This window comes from Dermacentor andersoni, chromosome 7 (assembly GCF_023375885.2).
Source record: "Dermacentor andersoni chromosome 7, qqDerAnde1_hic_scaffold, whole genome shotgun sequence".
NCBI lineage: Eukaryota > Metazoa > Arthropoda > Arachnida > Ixodida > Ixodidae > Dermacentor > Dermacentor andersoni.
Genome location: NC_092820.1, coordinates 104,354,052 through 104,371,237, shown reverse-complemented (window position 1 = coordinate 104,371,237; position 17,186 = coordinate 104,354,052). Strand labels below are relative to the sequence as shown.

At 47.2% G+C, this 17,186-nt stretch overlaps 1 protein-coding gene across 1 annotated transcript; it reads right to left on the bottom strand.

Moving 5' to 3' along the window:
• Nucleotides 1-5,034: 5,034 nt before the first annotated feature.
• Nucleotides 5,035-16,635, bottom strand: LOC126534003 (5-hydroxytryptamine receptor 1-like). The gene has a single exon (XM_072289290.1). The coding sequence runs from the start codon at nucleotides 16,563-16,565 to the stop codon at nucleotides 15,753-15,755; it is 813 nt and encodes a 270-aa protein (XP_072145391.1). The 5' UTR covers nucleotides 16,566-16,635; the 3' UTR covers nucleotides 5,035-15,752.
• Between the last annotated feature and the right edge of the window lie 551 nt (nucleotides 16,636-17,186).

Genomic DNA, 17,186 nt, shown 5'->3' with positions numbered 1-17,186 from the left:
GCGGCCTGTAGGGTGGGCAACACAGAAACAAAGAACGTCAAGCGGAAAGTCAGAGAGGCCGAAATAATATCATGGGTGGCGGCAATGGAAAAGAAACCTGCCATGACTAACTACTTAAGAGGAAAAAACGAAATCAGGAAACAAACCATTTATGATAACTCAAAGGGAAGCTCATTATTTTTCGAAGCGAGATCGGGACGCCTTAGAACACGCACCTATAAAGCGAAATATAAGAAGGAAGAAGAAGCATGTGCTTGCTGCGGTAAAGCTAGGGAAACGACGGATCATGTTTTATTAGAGTGTGAAGACGTCTACCCAGCGGTGGATTTAGGCACCACAGGCCTCCTTGAAGCCCCCGGGTTCAGCGGGAACAGCGGTAAAGCAAAGATGCCCGCAATAGGCATTAGTAAGAGGCGATTGGAAGATTGGTGGAAGAAAGGTAGGGAAACGATAACAGATGGAGACGTACAAAAGCACAGTTCTCAATAGGGGATCGGAAAATTTGGGCGTGGTAGTTCATTGTGTCTTGTTTTTATTTTTTCATTTTTTAACCTAGGTAGGACTTTAGGCGCTATAATAGTAAGAGCTTAGTGGCGCAACCCACCGCCCCGTTCCAAAGGGGACGCTCATAACATCCATCCATCCATTCATTTCTTTGTTAGGCTTTGACTCGTTCGAAACGAGAAGCGATGTCGAAAACTCCACAAGGTTTTCCATAATAGTCTCTCGTCGAAGCGGCCTGAGACTAAGCGAAAGCCATTTACAAAGTTGTTTGCTACGAATGAAGTGCATTTTACAAAAACAATGCCTAATTCCATTCGAGGCGGACAGCCGGGCCTGCCGCCATGTTTCACGCAATCTACGGAAACCACGCAAAGACGCTTACGCTAAATCTTAGAAATATCGTGCGTACGCTGTATGCTATGGGTCGTTTAGCGTTCTGCGCATGCGCAGTAACGACCCGCTGCAACATAGCACACACAATGGTATTGCGTACGCTAAACAAAAGCTAACATGTCATACGCGCTCTTTAAAGCGGGGTTTCATATGCATGAAGAAGTAGACGCCGCGCAAGGAGCGAGCCAATCACAAGCGTCCCCTCCCTCCGGAGGTGGGAACGAGTGTGATCGCGTGTTCGCTTGACTCGCGCCAATTCAGGCTCGCCAGACAGATGGAGAGTCCGCGTTTGGTTCATCCTGCCGAAAAGCAGGCTGCATTGAAGAAACGTTAGCGAGAGCGGACCGCGAGTCGTGCGTTCGACCGAAGGACACGCGACATTTGATGAACGCCGCCGGGAACTTGCTCGAGAAAGGCTGATTGTCCACGCGCCGACTTCGCCGTGACGGAGCGCGAAGCCGAGGCTTTACGAGAACGAAGAGCCGCGGATCCCGAGCCTCGCTTGCACCCCTGTTCGGAGCAGGGGAGGGGTTTTCATTTCGCGATTGCCCTGTGTAGAATCATAGCGTCCACTTTGTGCGGTGGCGCATGTGTTGCCGAGTTCCCGCCGTTTCGTTCGTCGAGTAGGATTTACGCGAAATTCGCAAGAATCAGTCGTCTTAGCAGACGAAGCAGACTGTACAGAATGTCTACGCCAGTGTAGGTGCAGTCAGCCCTTTGATTTGCTAAAGTCAGTTGCCGGGCACAACGGTCATGCCCCGCAGGGGCGTCTGCGTCAGCAGGCGTTTGGTGCTCTGCGACACCACATACCCGAGCACACGAGGGTTAAGCCCTCCCGCGTGTAGCCGTGAACGGCTTAGCCGTGTCCGGGGAAAGGGGGATCCTGGGGGTTGAGCCGATGCCGTATGTTCGGCCCTTTATGGCCCCCCGGTGGAGGCAACGCACCTCTTTGGCCTCTCCATCACGTAGACGGCACCCCGAACTGACCCACCCGGGGCAAATCGGCAGTCGCCTCTTCCTCGCTCTGTCTCCTCGAATGTTCGTCTTTTTCTCTCACTTTCTGGCCTTTCCTGTCTTCTTCTGTCTTCTATTTCCCTTCTTTCTCCTGGGCAGCAAGGGTTAACCTTGTGTGGCTATCCTACCTTGGGTACACCATATTTGGTTATAGTGACGGCGTGCGGCTGGCGTCGTGCAGGCTTGAACACAAGCTCAGCCACGTCCCCTTGTTGGGCTCCGTGGTGGGCGGTCGGCGCTGTTGCCGAACATACACATTTTCCTATGGCAGCGCAAGCCTGTGTTGTTTATGATCGGCGTCTGAAGAGATGTTGTACCGAAGTACCATTCCAATTCTCCTTTCGAAGCAATGCTCCATCTTTCCCCAAGGACTATGTAATCTGCAGCGAAACTAACATGCCAGTAAGAAAGCTATCTCCATTCCTTGTAGCCAAATGCCTGAAAGATAAAATCGGACCGACATACAAAGCCTCCAAAATGTCTAGCGGGGACCTCGTCCTATAACTGAACAATAAAGATCAAGCAGATAAGCTGTCTGAACTTACCAGTATTGGCGAGGCGACAGTGACTGTTTCAGCCCACAGAACACTTAAGAAAAGCAGGGGAGCATTATCTGAAGAAGACTTTATTGGTTTAAGCGACTAGGAACTGCTGGAAGGTTTCCAGGAACAAAATGTTACCAAAGTACAAAGAATAGTAATCCGCAGAAATGACCAAGGAATCCCCACTAAACATGTTATACTCACCTTCGAAACAAGCGTAATGCCTACCTTGCTCGATGCAGGTTATGTTAAAATCAATGTCAGACCATATATTCCAAACCCCAGACGATGTTTCAAGTGCCAAAGGTTTGAACATGCTTCACATGCATGCCGAGGGCAAACAACTTGTGCTAAATGCAGCTCCAACGAACACCAATCTGAGAATTTCACCTCTTCCCCACATTGTGTTAACTACAAGGGAAATCATCCAGCTTATTCGCGGTCCTGCCCTTTCTGGAAAAAAGAAAAAGAAGTAATTGCTCTAACTGTCAAAGAAAAAATCTGCCTCTTCTAAAGCTTCGCGTTTATGTGCAGCACTACTTTACGTCAGCTTCAAGAAAGAACAGTAGAATGCTTTAGCAATGCAGTACACAGAGGGAAGTAACTTCGTAAAGAAGTTAATAAAGGCTGAGTGTTGTCATAGCGCGAATGCTGCCTGGCTGAGGAGAGGTGGCAACTTATTATAATTTAATGCATATTTACATGGGGGAGATTTATGTTCCAAAACAACAATATGACTGTGAGGCACGTTGTAGTCGGGGACTCCGCTATAATTTTGGCCACTTGTGCTTCTTTAATGTGCACCTAAATCTTCAGCATTCACCTAAAGAACATTTCTGCCTTTCATTCCCATTAAAATGCTGCCGGCACGGCCGCAAGGGAACCCGCGACCTGGACCTCACCAGCGCAGCTCACTAGCTACTAAGCTACCATGGCGGGTTAATAATGAATAATGTATAAACACCCGAACCTGTGTAAATTCGTGCTGGTGAATCTTATTGACTATGACGTTCGGCTGGTGATCACGAAGTCATGAGTTCGAGTCCGTGTCGCGGCATCCGCATTTCTGCGGATGAGAGATGCAAGAGACCCCGCGTACTCGGATTTAAATGCGTGTTTATCAATTGCAGGCGGTCGAACTTACGACATTTCCTAGAAAAATATTTAACTTTACAGTGAATCTGGGAAGCGGAGTTCCTCACGTCTCTTGTGTGGCAGCGGCGTCGTGGTTGCTATTGAATGTCTTTAAGAGAATTGGCCAGCGGCGTTACGCTCCCTGCGCAGTCTCCGTTAGAGCCCTGGTGCGACCCTATGACGAGGCCGCCGGTGAGAAGGCGTACGTAGCCAGACATCGCTGTCGGCCATATACCATCACCAAGAGCAGCCAACGATGCAGCTGTATTGGTTCTTCAATAGAAGCGCCGCAACATAGTGGGAGACAAATCGGAATAAGGCCTGATTCACACCGATGTCAAACGCCCCATTTCTTCGTCGTTACATCACAAGCATCAGTCGTGAGAGTGTTTTGTCGCCGGTTTACCTTAGAAAAAAAAGTTGTAAATTCGCCCAAAACACAAAGCATCGATTGCGATAGCAAACTATCGGGCAGCTATACGAAGTAAGGATAGTAATTTTATCGGTTGAATAAGGTTGCAAACATAGGTATACTAACTAAAATTAGCAAGTATGGTGTCACGCGCACACAAGCGAGCATGAACACTGATGACCGCGAAAAACCGCTGTCAAAACGCAGGAGTGAGGAGGCGTGGCAGCAGCAGCGAGCGAATTCACCTTAGTACTGCGTCTCGCGTAAACGTGAACTTAAGCTGCGCTAGGGACGAGACACCGAGGTCGAAGAAGACGGGACGAGCCCAGACTAACAACCTGTTTAATGAAATCACACAATGCTGCCTCTTCGAACCATGCGCATGCCTAAGCCGGATTATAACCGCGTGACCATGGAACACTCCTTTGCCAAGCCTCTATTTGCGCCAAAAAAATCAAGCTCTTTCTTGAAAAGATCTTCACATCTTAGTGACGCTAGATGAGGATCGGGATGATGCTCTCTCTGGAGGGAGGCAAATGCCACATCACATACGCGTCACGTAGAGGAAGGCGAAGATCTCGCGCATTACGGAAGAGAAAAGGAGGTCCCTGCGCGATCGTTTTTCAGTTTGCCTGCAATTAAAGTGTCCTGCTCTTTTTTTTTCAGTTCCTGCTGCTTGTGAATCGTGACAATATCATTTGTTGAAAAATTTCGTTACACGCAAAACAGCCGTAGCGCTAATACAGCCTCCTAAAGTTGGCAGAATAAAACTCACGTCAGTTTGTGCTGCCTACGTTTTCAGTTCGTTTACAAAAACCTGCGCCTCTGTGCTTACACGGCCTGTATATTATGCGGTAGTGTGTAGGTCACGTCTTGCTGACTTCGCGTTGACGTTGCGCTCAGAGCGCGGTGTTTCTGGGGCCGGTAGCTGCGCTTGAGGTGTTCAGGAGTTGTTCGACGATGACAACAGCTTGGAGACAGGAGAAGAAACAAATAGAGCGCTTGAAGAATGACTGAAATCTCTAGAGAAACATGGATAGCGACGAAATTGTTTATTTCAGTTCACATCGGCAGAGTATCAACGGGAGAAGAACAGACCAGAAAAATATTCCTATGGTTCCTTTTTTTCTCGCCACGCAGCACACCAACATGTGTTCCTCTTTTTCGTGACGTTTACATCCAAACAGACAACAAATGGGAAGGTGACAACAACATGCTCAGTTGAGCTAGATTTCTTTTCGATGCTGTGCAGGAAAGGTACAGCGGACGAACAGAGGGACACCAACATGGACATGATGACATGAAAGCGCATGAACAGACAGCGCAGGTTCATTTTAATATCAGCATAATATTTTAGAAGTAATGGTCACGTGAAAAGAATAAAGGTCACCGACCGTGTGGTTATCCGCCGGAACAGTCAACCGCAGTTCGCGTTTCTCTTAACAATATGCCGAGCACTGTAATAAACTCGGTGTCTCACAGGCAGGGGGCAGCGACTGTGGCACCGGCTGACAAAGAAAATGCTTCTGGAATAACAAATGCACGGGTAAAAATTTCAGCTAACTGCTCATTCTCGACTCTTTCCAGAAATGAGCCCCAGGTTTATCCGCGTAGCAAATTTTTCGTCGCAATGACAAGCACAGCATGTGGTATCGCGATGTTTTGGTGGAGACTGTGGAATTATTTTACGAGCCTTATCATAGTTACATCCCCAGTTGTCCAATTTCTTCGCGTCCTCGCTCGGTACTGAACGCGCACTACGTCAAAAAAACCAGTGTGCGAATGTAGCGTGAGGTAACAACAAAATAATAGACGGTGCAGTTTATGAAAGATTCGGGCAGTACTCGGGTGAGTAAACCTTGCACTTTCCAGGTGAAAAAGGATTTAGCAGATCTCTTTTCCTTTGTACAAAACTGTCCATATTGCTTGGTCTGGGCGAGTGGGGTCTTTCAACTTCATACAAGTGGTGCAAAGTTACAATACTTTACAATGATTCTTGTTTATTTTTGTGGCGGTAGGTTTACATGCGTCTGCTTCATGCGTCACAAGCTCTAGCGTACGTAGATTTTAAATCCTATCGGAGTTATATAGTAAAGAACGACGACGGAGTTGCAGCCGACACTTGCCACAGTGGCTGTTGAGCCCAGCAATGTTTTGAGATTGTATAAGTAAATTTTTTGTTGACAAAAAAAATACTTTGACAAGTGGTCACCGAAGTCATTCTTATGCACTTCGTATTTCACCCTGTAATGCCAAAACAGAGTTCCACATCAAGGAACATTGTAACAACTCGTTCCCCTTTCATTCTTAGCATGGAGAGTACATCTGTGGAAACGAAACTGAGATGCTTAGTGGTACGTTAACTGGTGTGGTAATTCCTTGGTAATTGGTTTGCTGAACAATTCATAATTGAAAATTTGCTCTAGCGTATCAAGAACGCTAATTTTCGACATGCGCTGATTTTCCTGGGCTCAAATATAAACTTCGAGGTATCAAAACAACATGTATGATGCGCTGGGCATAACAAGATTACTCTACTTGAACATTCACTTGGTCATTGCCCATATATTTTGCCTCTGAAGGGCGGTTTACTTTTTCGCAGACTTCTGCAGCTCTTTCATCAACATTTTGTGTGCATGGTTGCCTCTCTGAGCTAGTACTGCAACTTTACCGCCCACCGGTCGACAAGAGCTGTGAGCCTATAAATTGGTGCTCCTACGTCTGTAGCTGGGACATTCAGTGAGTTAGTTTGCCTGGTATCCATATTTTTTTTTGTGCTAAAGAAGTGTGCTCCATATCGCTGAGTCGCGCTCAACCATCTTGATATTGACAAACTGTTCAGCGTCGACCTATCGTTTTATGAGCCTCTTGGAATACAAGGTGCCAAAGCGTTGGTAAATGACCGTGGCAGTTGTTTTGAACGATGGTTCTATGAAATTAGCCTTAGTGATTGTGGCCCCTTGATCCATCATCGATTCCATCGTGCTTTCACTAATTTCCGCCCTTTACGTAAGTACGCTATGAAGGCCTTTCACAGCTTTTTCTTTTTATGTCGCAGCACTTGTGACACAGTAGGAGGCAAAGGCTGAGAGGTCAGTGGAGGTGTGAGATAATTGCAACTTATCCGCTGAAAGATAAAAGGTGATCTGCCTAAATCTGCCGTGCCTATATATACTGTGCCGAGGAGAGCATATGTCTCCTTGAAGGAGAAAAGTCCAGTTGTCGAAATGTTAGCTCCTGCTTTCCCCTTGTTCTCGTATTGGTCATCGTCTTGCATAAATCTAGGTAGACATAACTGCCCAGACCATTTTTTAGCTGCAGCTCGAGTGCTCAGTAAAGCAGAAAGTGTTGTGGTGTGGTGGAGCTTGGTGCTTTCTGAGGAAAACCTGTGCGTCCAGGCGTTGCTGAATTCGTTCACGACCATGCATGGGTTGACACGCTGGAGCAGTGCTGCATGAAATGTTTGTTAAATTGGTTGTGACATCGCATTGAAGATGTTAATTTACATGCTCCTGGCACAGATCTAACACAATTAGTAAGCGGTCATCTGATATACCATTTTCTCACAAGATATGTGAGAACACGTATGTAAGCTATTCGCGATTTCTAGGCAGATAGAATAAAAACATTGTTGCAGAATTTCTTAGAATTCTCTAGTACTGTGTAAGCATTCGTCGGCTGAGCTGCTGCTTCGCTTTTGCTTACTTATTTGGCTAGCTCATTCATTTCTGCCTATCGCTACCAATCATTTACTGTAACACTATTATAACGACTGCATCTGTTAACTTGACCAGTTATGCATTTATTTTGCAGATGTATCAACTTAGCCGAAGTGCTGTCACAACCGGTTTTCCTTTTGCCATACCACGCGTATTTTTTTAAATTCTACTTTTTTATTGCCATTTGTGGTGGCCTTGACATGGCGATGGCGATGTAAGCAGTTTTTTTTTTTCTAAGGCTACGAATCATCTACTAATACACTATTATAACGATTACATGTGTTAATTTGACCAGTTATACCTTTACCTTGCAGATATAAGGCGCCACGGGACGGACAGATTTCGCTGCGGTACTCGCCATAGAATGCAAACGCATTACTATAAGACTGTAGGAAGCTAAGGAAATGGATAGAGACCCCTTAATGTCCTTTTGGCTTGCACCGGGTGTATTGTAAACTCAGGCCAAAGCAGCTTTCACTCCCATGAATGTAATGTGGCTCAGACATACGTCTGCCTGCCACGCTGCGGTACATGCTTCCAATCCTGGTCAGAAATATTCTTTTATAAAGCTACCAATCGTCTACTATTAGACTGTTATAACAATTACATGTGTTGACTTGACCAATTACGCATTTATTTTTCACATGTAAGGCGTCATTGAACGGACGGATTTTGCAGGGTAACTCGCGAAAGAATTCTGGCGCACTAAAAGCATAAAAGTGGCGAGAAGAGCACTGTATGCGTAACCTACAATTGAACCATGATTTTGCAAGAAGCACGAGAGTTCTTGCAAAATGAATATCGCAAACTTCTGCACTGTTTTATATTACCTCACAGAGCCGATCGAGAAATCATTCATCACAATTGCGGCCTAGCATATAACAACGTTCGTTGCAAATATTAAAACTATAAGCAAATAAACACAACAGTACTTGTTTAAGGGCGAGCAACAATTGACGTTTTTTAATGAGGCCTCTAATTTGCAGCTGCTGTGGCTGTGCTATTTGGCGCCACTTTTGAATAATCCTGGTGAACAGGCACGTTGTCTGATATAGGCAAATACAACGACCTACGTGCAACCAACGACGCTCGGGCATTCGGAGCAGCCTTTTTATAAGAATGCATGACAGGTTTCATGCATTGACCTTCCCGCTCAGACAGGTTCGTGGGCTAGCGATGCATTTTCGTGCCCACGATTGCATGTGCTCTTCCGTTTCATGTCTCCAGAATGCAAACGCATTACTATAAGACTGTAGGAAACTAAGGTCGTATTGCCTGTGTTCATTCGCGCAGTTATTACTATTAGCCCCAACTCACTGCTCCATGATAATTTTTAAAGACGACATCTCAAAGGTGGTCCGAATGCTTGATATGTTGTTGATTATCTATTGTTCAGGGACAAGTTGCGCTTACACAGTCTACTTTTGCCTGTTGCTCGAGGAACCGACCTTAGGTCAGAGTGATCCGGGTGTTCTCCCATCGCATTTCGATGATACCTAAGATGAGAACTAAAATAAAATTATTTGTGTTAGAAGCGACCGTAATTGCATTTCTTCCTATGTGCTTTGACAGTCAATTTTATGTCCTCGTGTTGATAATTAGTTTTGCGGCTGTGTGTTATTTCTTACAATCTTTTGTTTCATTGTTTTGCCTCTATTACGCGTATTTGAGTATTTTTTTTTTGTAATATGTTTGTGTTTTCTGTGCTTTATGCAGTTTTCGCGTGGTGCATCTCAGCTCAACCCTTTCTGTCGTTATAAGTCGACGAAGACTGCATTGCAGGAAAACGAGTGCTGAAATGATAATGGCCAATGGACACAAGTTCATCATCAGCAAGTAGAATGCATCATGACCGCTGCTCTAGCTTTAATGGAGTGAACTTACAGTAGAAAGAGCATAAAAGTGGCGCTTTATATTTGCTGTTTTCTCACTCTTATTGCCTGAAACGCTATTTTTAAAGTGTACAGGGCCTACTTACACAGCGAGCACAGAGCTCAATTTTCGGGATGTAGTTAGTTGTATAACAATGTGGACTATTACTAAATGTGGCTGCATACGCGAAAGGCGTTTCAATGATTGCGCGTGCCGTTTTATGTATTGTGCGATTCTTGCCTGAAGACGGATTCTTCATTTCTTTAGACAGTACCCTTAGCTAAACACCGGTCAGGACAAGTGAAAATAAGCTCCGTACAAGGCACTTTCAAATTTTCTAGCGCTGAGAGCTGTCTTGCTGATACATGGTACTATATTTAAAGTCTTCGCGGCACCTATTAACAGGTAATGCTTTGCTTCCTTTAACTGAGAATTGTCATTTGTCAGTATTAGCCTGGCGTGCGTGTGAACAGTGACCAGAGAAGGAGTTATTCGGGAGTTTCAGCGTGTCCGCAAAAGCATTGCCGTTTGCGGAACACCGGATTTACCAATCAATTATGGGGTTTTACGTGCCAAAACCACTTCCTGATTATGAGGCACGCCGTAGTGGGGGACTCCAGAAATTTGGACCACTTGTGGTTTTTTAACGTGCACCTAAATCTAAGTAGGCGGGTGTTTTCGCATTTCGCCCCCATCGAAATGCGGCCGCCGTGGCCGGGATTCGATCCCGCGGCCTCATGCTTAGCAGCCCAACACCATAGCCACTAAGCAACCACGGCGGGTCCGGATTTACCAGAGACGTAAACGTGAGTTCCCGGTTTAGTGGCGTCATCTGAAGACGCATTGTTTAACATGAGAGGACGTCAGAGCTACCAGGGAATTCTGGCGAGTCCAGTATTCCAAAACGCAAACGGACTGGGCGTTTTACCGGATGAGTGGAGACGCTAACCTGAACGGCTTGCATGGTGCAGCCATCTTGTGGCACATAGCTCAACCAGAAAAGCAGAGCCAATATTGCATTAAGCAAGCGTATTTTATTTTGCTGCTGGTATAAATATTCGGCAGCAGTACGATTGTGCCGCTGCCAAAAATTTACACCAGCAGTGGCGTAGACTACGCCTGTTTACTGCTATGCTAGCTCTATCATTGGTTGATCTGTGGGCCACGACGTGACTGCACCTGAAGGCCGTTCACGTTTGCGCCTGCGTTCATTCGCTAAAACGCCCAGTCCGCTTGCGTTGTCGCTACCAGCGTTTCTAATGTTCTCGTATTCGGTTACCCGTTTTTCCGTGATGGCTACTACTTTTATGGACAGGCTAAAATTCTGTGTTTACTCGTGATGTAAACACAGAATCTATGAAATTCATCAGAAAGAGAGGGTTCAAGGCGCGATATGCCGTCTTACTATTATAATCTTATAATAAGCATAAATTGCCTAATTGGAAGGCCGCAGTAGCGAGGTCATGTTTGCTTGTCAGAAACCTTGAGACCAGCACGACTTTCGAAGCACACCTCCTTAATATATTCTGAAATACATTCGTTTTACGCTTAAGTTTCCCAACAAGCCTCCTTCTGAAATTGCGAGACGATACCAACTAGAATGCCAATACATGGTGTAGGAAATTTCGAAAAGGGATATTTCAAAAATGGAACTTGTATTTCTGCTCAAGAGGCGGGACACTGCTTCTAAGCGTGAATTCTGTAATTTCTATATTTGCTAATGTGAACGATTTAAAGCTTAGTCAGCTAATCTTTTTAATAAGTTGCGTCGACATTGAGGTTCTCTACACAAGTAATTTCGGTCTGGTCCAGAAATCCACCTGGGATTGCGCATCAGCGCCACCTGTCGTACCTGTGACATTTCCCAGCACTCTAATAACACACACACACACACACACACACACACACACACACACACACACACACACACACACACGCACACGCACACGCACACGCACACGCACACACACACACACACACACACACACACACACACACACACACACACACATCGGAAGAACGTAAAAAAGATGACAAAACAGGATGGACACTGAACTTCAAAATATTTTACAGCCCAGAAGAATGCAGTCGCATGGCACGATGCTGATTTCTTATTCGTATGGTTGTTTCAGAGTGCTCCGGCAGTTCTACAAACCATGTATTACGAGACTAACAGGATATGAAAGTGATTGTCTTATTTCATTATGATCAGTAGAGCCTGTTTGAGGTCGCAGTAACGCCTGGTCACTCCTTTGCATGAATTTTTCAGCGCTGCCAGAGCATTCTGAAATGACCACCCGAATATGCAATGAAATTCTCCAAGCTTGACGCATGCGTCGACATGGGGCATGTGATTTTTTGGGGGTGTATAAGTTTTTAAGTTCAGTTAAAGAAAGGCGTCCTTACTGTCCTGTCGTTCGTCTGTTATCTGCCCATATGAGATGCTTCTTTCTCCTGCCCTGGCGCGGACATTGTCTAACATTAAGATCGATACCTAATCGAGCAAGTTGGCACGCATTAATGTATTTTGCGATTTGTGCGGCGCTCACAAAACATAACATTTGGACCGCAGACAGTGACGTGCACCAATCGCGCGCTAACTCCCAACCATGTTATTTTAGAACGCTACAAAACGTTAGCTTTGTGTTATATATTACATGTAGTGAAATCTCGGTAAAAAAAATTCTTAAACAGCATTGCCGCTTCAACCGAAGAACGGCTTATGGTTGGTTGGTTTTTCATTAAAGGTCATGAAAAAAGAAAGCTTTGAAGCGGAATTACATTTTTTTTTTCATACTCTGGGTAAAGGCAGCTGAAAATATTACAGAGAACGAAACCGAGTGGTCACTCTAAACGACCTCTTATACTTGTAACTGTTTGCACCTTTCCTGCTTTTCATTTCCCGATTTTCGTCCCAGTTCCCTGGCGTTATCACCAAGGTGGCTTTTGCTGGTGCTAGTCGGTGCGGTGGTTAGGGCGGCTATACAGCGGTCGTACCTTGCAGTGATTACTTTCTGTTAGCATTGTCGATGAGCTGTGAATTTGCTTAGTGTATCTGATGGCGGCACTGAAACGTCGGCATAATGCCCTCACAGTGTAGACGAAGATCAAAGTTACTGATCAATTCGGGAGCAGCTTCTTCAAGATGGCTATATTTTTATTAACTGACTCTTCTTTTAATTCTTGTATTTACGTGTTGTGCTAGTTAATGTCAGCGGCTGCACGCAAGTAGAAACTTAGTGAAAAGCGTTGGATTCAGATCTGCTACGCTTGTTATCTGATTTGTGCAAGAATCTACCCCTTTCAGGATAGCATCTTGAGTGTCCTTGAGCTCCATCTTTTGGTGAATGGAACCCCTGATAAACGGAACTTATTAGCCTGGTCCCTTAAGGTTCCGTTTAACGAGAGTCCACCGTATTATGTGTCATCTTTAGAGGATGTATTAAGTGGCAATATATATTAACGTTCTTCTAATGAAAATGTGGCCCACTCAACTGTAGTTGACATCTACGTAGTGTGAAGCATTGCGAAAATCATTGCAGCTCGAGTCACCCACGCGCACTGAGCTGGTGGTGCCCGAACGTCACGAGACGCGCTTTGTCGCTTCGCTATCAAACGCGGTAGTGTGCAAACAGCAAAGGTCAGTTGTATTCAGCGCGATATCCTCGAGAAATTACTGCCAGCGTTACATAACCTTCGGGAAATTTCGCGTGTCTCTACAACGGAGGCGTTGAAGTAGTCTAATAAAAGCGTTTGTGGCACAGCACCAGAAACACTTTTGCTCGTTTGCTTGGTCGCGTCGCGTGTAGATACACGTGAAACCTCTCGAAGATCATGTAAACGCTGCCAGCTGGAACCACATGCTGTGTTTGTCACGAGCGAGAATGCGACGCCGCGGCGCAGCCAACGTTTGCACCGCGCACAAAAAAAAAAACGGCTATGTTAAGCAGAGCCACGACCGTGCCATATAGGGAGACGCACGCTCAGCTGCACCCCCTCCCTCCCCCTGCTGACACCGGAATGCGATGGCGCCAAAGCGAACGTTGACGCTCACTTCGCGCCGCGCATCAAGGCCGCGCGCTGAAAGATGGGGTAATTGGCGAACCACTTCGACGCCTCAGCTACTTCCCATCCGTCACCACCGATGACGAGAGTTGTCTATTCGTTGACCCACGAAAGCAGCGATTTTTCCCAGTTCCGCGAAAATTGCAAGATAAAGAAAAAGTGGCCTCGCTAGGAGAAAATTGCTTCGCATTAAAACGTATAGTTGCGGGTCAGCGCTTGTCTTGTGCAGTTCGTCTCTGGTTGGCCCAAATCCTGTTTTCTTTCTTTATTTGTGAATGCTGCACAGCTAACAGAATCGTTGCAGATGTTGAAATTTCAACTAGCCCAGCGCTTCTGCGTCTGTCACTGGCGATACATGTTCTAAGTATAAGAAGGCTGAGAACTTGGTAAGTTGTTTTACGTTCATCGTGAAAAGGAGCGCAAATTTGAACATGAACGTACGTTTCCTTATGTTTCTTCTGTGCATCCATATCGATATTCCTGCTGCTTTTCACAATGAATAGTTAATATAAAGGATCCGCAAGCGCTCGCACGTTGATTTGCGCGTCGGCTACTCGTACACATTACAATGCGCAAGCGTTTCTGACTCCCACTAAACTCTTTTCCGTACACGGTGCGCTAGGTTGTTCACTCTCGCTACTCTACATTCGCCGGAGATGACCGCCGTACATACAGGCGCAGGCAGGATGAGGCCTGCCGCAATGGAGCACGTCTTCTACCAAGCGCGAGCGTGTCGAAATTGCACGCGCGTCCTTGCAGCACTCCGTTAGAACAAGTCTGTCGTCCGCGTTGAAAGCGCGTGGCACGCGCGGTAACGATGTCACGCGGCATGCACTCTCAGAAAGGTTGCCCTAATTGAACGTCAGATAATGTAGTGAATGGCGCGTGACACTCAACGAGCGCGGGCAAACTATGCCAGGTCCTCTTGAAGCGATCAGCCAGGCGTGCGCTTTGAGGCCTCTCTTCCAATGTTACGAAAGTATATACAAGGTCACACGGGAGTAATTGCGGTGGTGAAATTGAAATTTCATGATCGACCATGGTGGCTTCGCTACACCGTCCTTCTGCATGTTATATCGGTTGGATTACTAGGTAAACTTGGCTAATGGCTCTAGTCGCGAAAAAAAAAATGAATCTATAGACTGCTACATAGAGGGAAATGCCTTTCCCGACATATCTTTGGGAACAGTGTCAACCAGCACACGCGCGACCATGATAAAATTGATACAGTGCATGGGCACTACGAAAAATGTCATTTTCTGGGTCCACAGGCAATTTTTACGTTGCCTGAACCTTGTATAGTATTTAGCTAGAGGGCGGAAATCGGAAGGGCGGAGTTGCCTTCTTCCGTGATAACACCCCCACCCCCTTTTCCATTATTTTCTATTTGTCCTTCTATATTCAAAATTTGTTTTTCTGGCATCCGTGCGCAGTTCAATTTTCTTTGCAGTCGGACACATGTGCGCTACGATATATGCAGGACGCAGGTGTACAAAGACGATTTGTTTAACTCAGCGTATGCCTCCTGCTGTGTTTCCGCTTTTTTGTTGCGGATAGACGGTCTCTCTTATCCTTTACAGGCTACTTTTCAGCTGTGCGGTTTCGGAGAACACATAATAAGTAATTTATACAGACTTGTACAGTGCTCCTGAAAGTTCCATCTCCATGCGGTCTCAGCTCGTGTTCACACAACGTCGCATTGCACGCATCACGTAAGGATAATTGCACGTCTCACGGAAGAAATAGGGAAAGAGTGCAGCTTTCGTCTTAAACGCTCCAATGACTGCGCTGGTCACTTGTCACCCGCATGTCTTTTCGGTCCGACAATGACATCGCAAATTGCTCGTGGAAAATGACCTCTTCAGACTTCCTGCTGTTTTTTTCCGAAGACACGTCTGATATCGCAGTTGTAAGTTCGGCCTCCGTGGGTCAGTCGAACAGCGGTGAGACAGGCGAGTTGGTCGGCTCGCACGTGCTGCCTCGATTGTTCTGATGATGATTGGTCTCTTGGTGATTACCCTGATCATTGTGCTTATTTTTTAGCTGATTCGCGTCGACCCTGGAGACCCGTAGGTCTTCAGGTGACGTCCACCACGGTCAGGCCCACGAGTTGAGGTGGTTGTCCCTGCTGCCCAGCAACTGTCTGACCGTGCCGCTGCTGCTTCCGCCCCCAGTCGTGCTGCTTCCGGTCGTCTGCGTCTGACAGCGGAAGCACAGCAGGTCCCGGAAGGCGCGCCGGAAGTCGTGGTGGAAGGTTACGTAGATGACCGGGTTCAGCGCCGAGTTGGCGTAGCCAAGCCAGAGCGCGAAGCTGTGCGCCACCTCCGGAAGGGGTTTGCCTCCCAGAGGCTGCACCAGGGCGAGGGCGAAAAAAGGGAGCCAGCAGGCCGTGAAAGCTGTCAGGATTATTCCGAGCGTTATGGAGGCCTTGCGTTCTCTCAGAACGACTCTCAGGCTCCTGCTTCGAGGTCCAGGCCTTGCTCGGTGCTCGGCTTCGATGACCTTCTTCGCAGCCCTGTGAATCCTCCAGTACACGAACAGCATCACGGCCAAGGGTATGTAGAAGGCCCCGAGCGTAGCGTACAGTTGGTAGGCGAGGTGCTGGCAGACGAGGCAGGTGGGTGCATCGAGAGTGCCGTGCTCGTTTCCCAAGACTAGCAGTGGGGGCACGCTGATGAGCGCCGCCAGGAGCCAGACGGCACCGATGCAGGCCCAGGCCCTTCGTGCCGTGCGCCGGACGCCGTAGGTCAAGGGTCGCGTGATGGCCAGGTAGCGGTCCACGGAGATCATGCACAGATTGAGGATGGAGGCGGTGCAGGAGGCAACGTCCATGGACACCCAGGCGTCGCAGGCCGCTCGTCCCAGGTCCCAGCGGTGGCCGGAGAGTTCGAGGTACATGGCGGGAGGCATGACCAGCAGGGCTACGCAGAGGTCGGAGACGGCAAGTGAGACGAGCAGGTGGTTCGACGGGTGCCGCAGGCGTCGCACAAGGCAGACGGAGAGGCAGACGAGCGCGTTGCCCACCGCCGTGGCGCCGATGAGCGCGCCCAGGCACAGAGGCAACGCTAGTGCACTCAGGGTGGCAGAGGGAACGGGACACCGCCGGTGATGCCACTGCTTCCGCTGGGTCAGCTACTTCCTGGGGTCAGGGTTATCCTGCGTGGATAAGAAATAGGAAAGAACAAGTTACATCAGTTGTTTTGTGCGCCTGTAAATGAGCGCTGATTTATGTATGCGTGAGCGATTTAGGTGTGCAGAATACGTGCGTTGCTGCACAGTTTCCGAAATCATCCGACCACGTTAGCGATTCTATTTTCGATGTGCACCTCCGAACGAAGTGGCACCCTCAACGTTTACTCTCCTCCTAATGAGAAGCATTCTTCACAAAATAAAGGGATAACACAATACTACCTATTAGGAAGAAGGATACCGCTAGCCCCTAGTAAGCTTACCAGAGGGGACACAGTCTGGCGGCGACTAGGGGCAAGTACGTACAGACACTTAAGACACAAGTAGTACCCCACACGATAA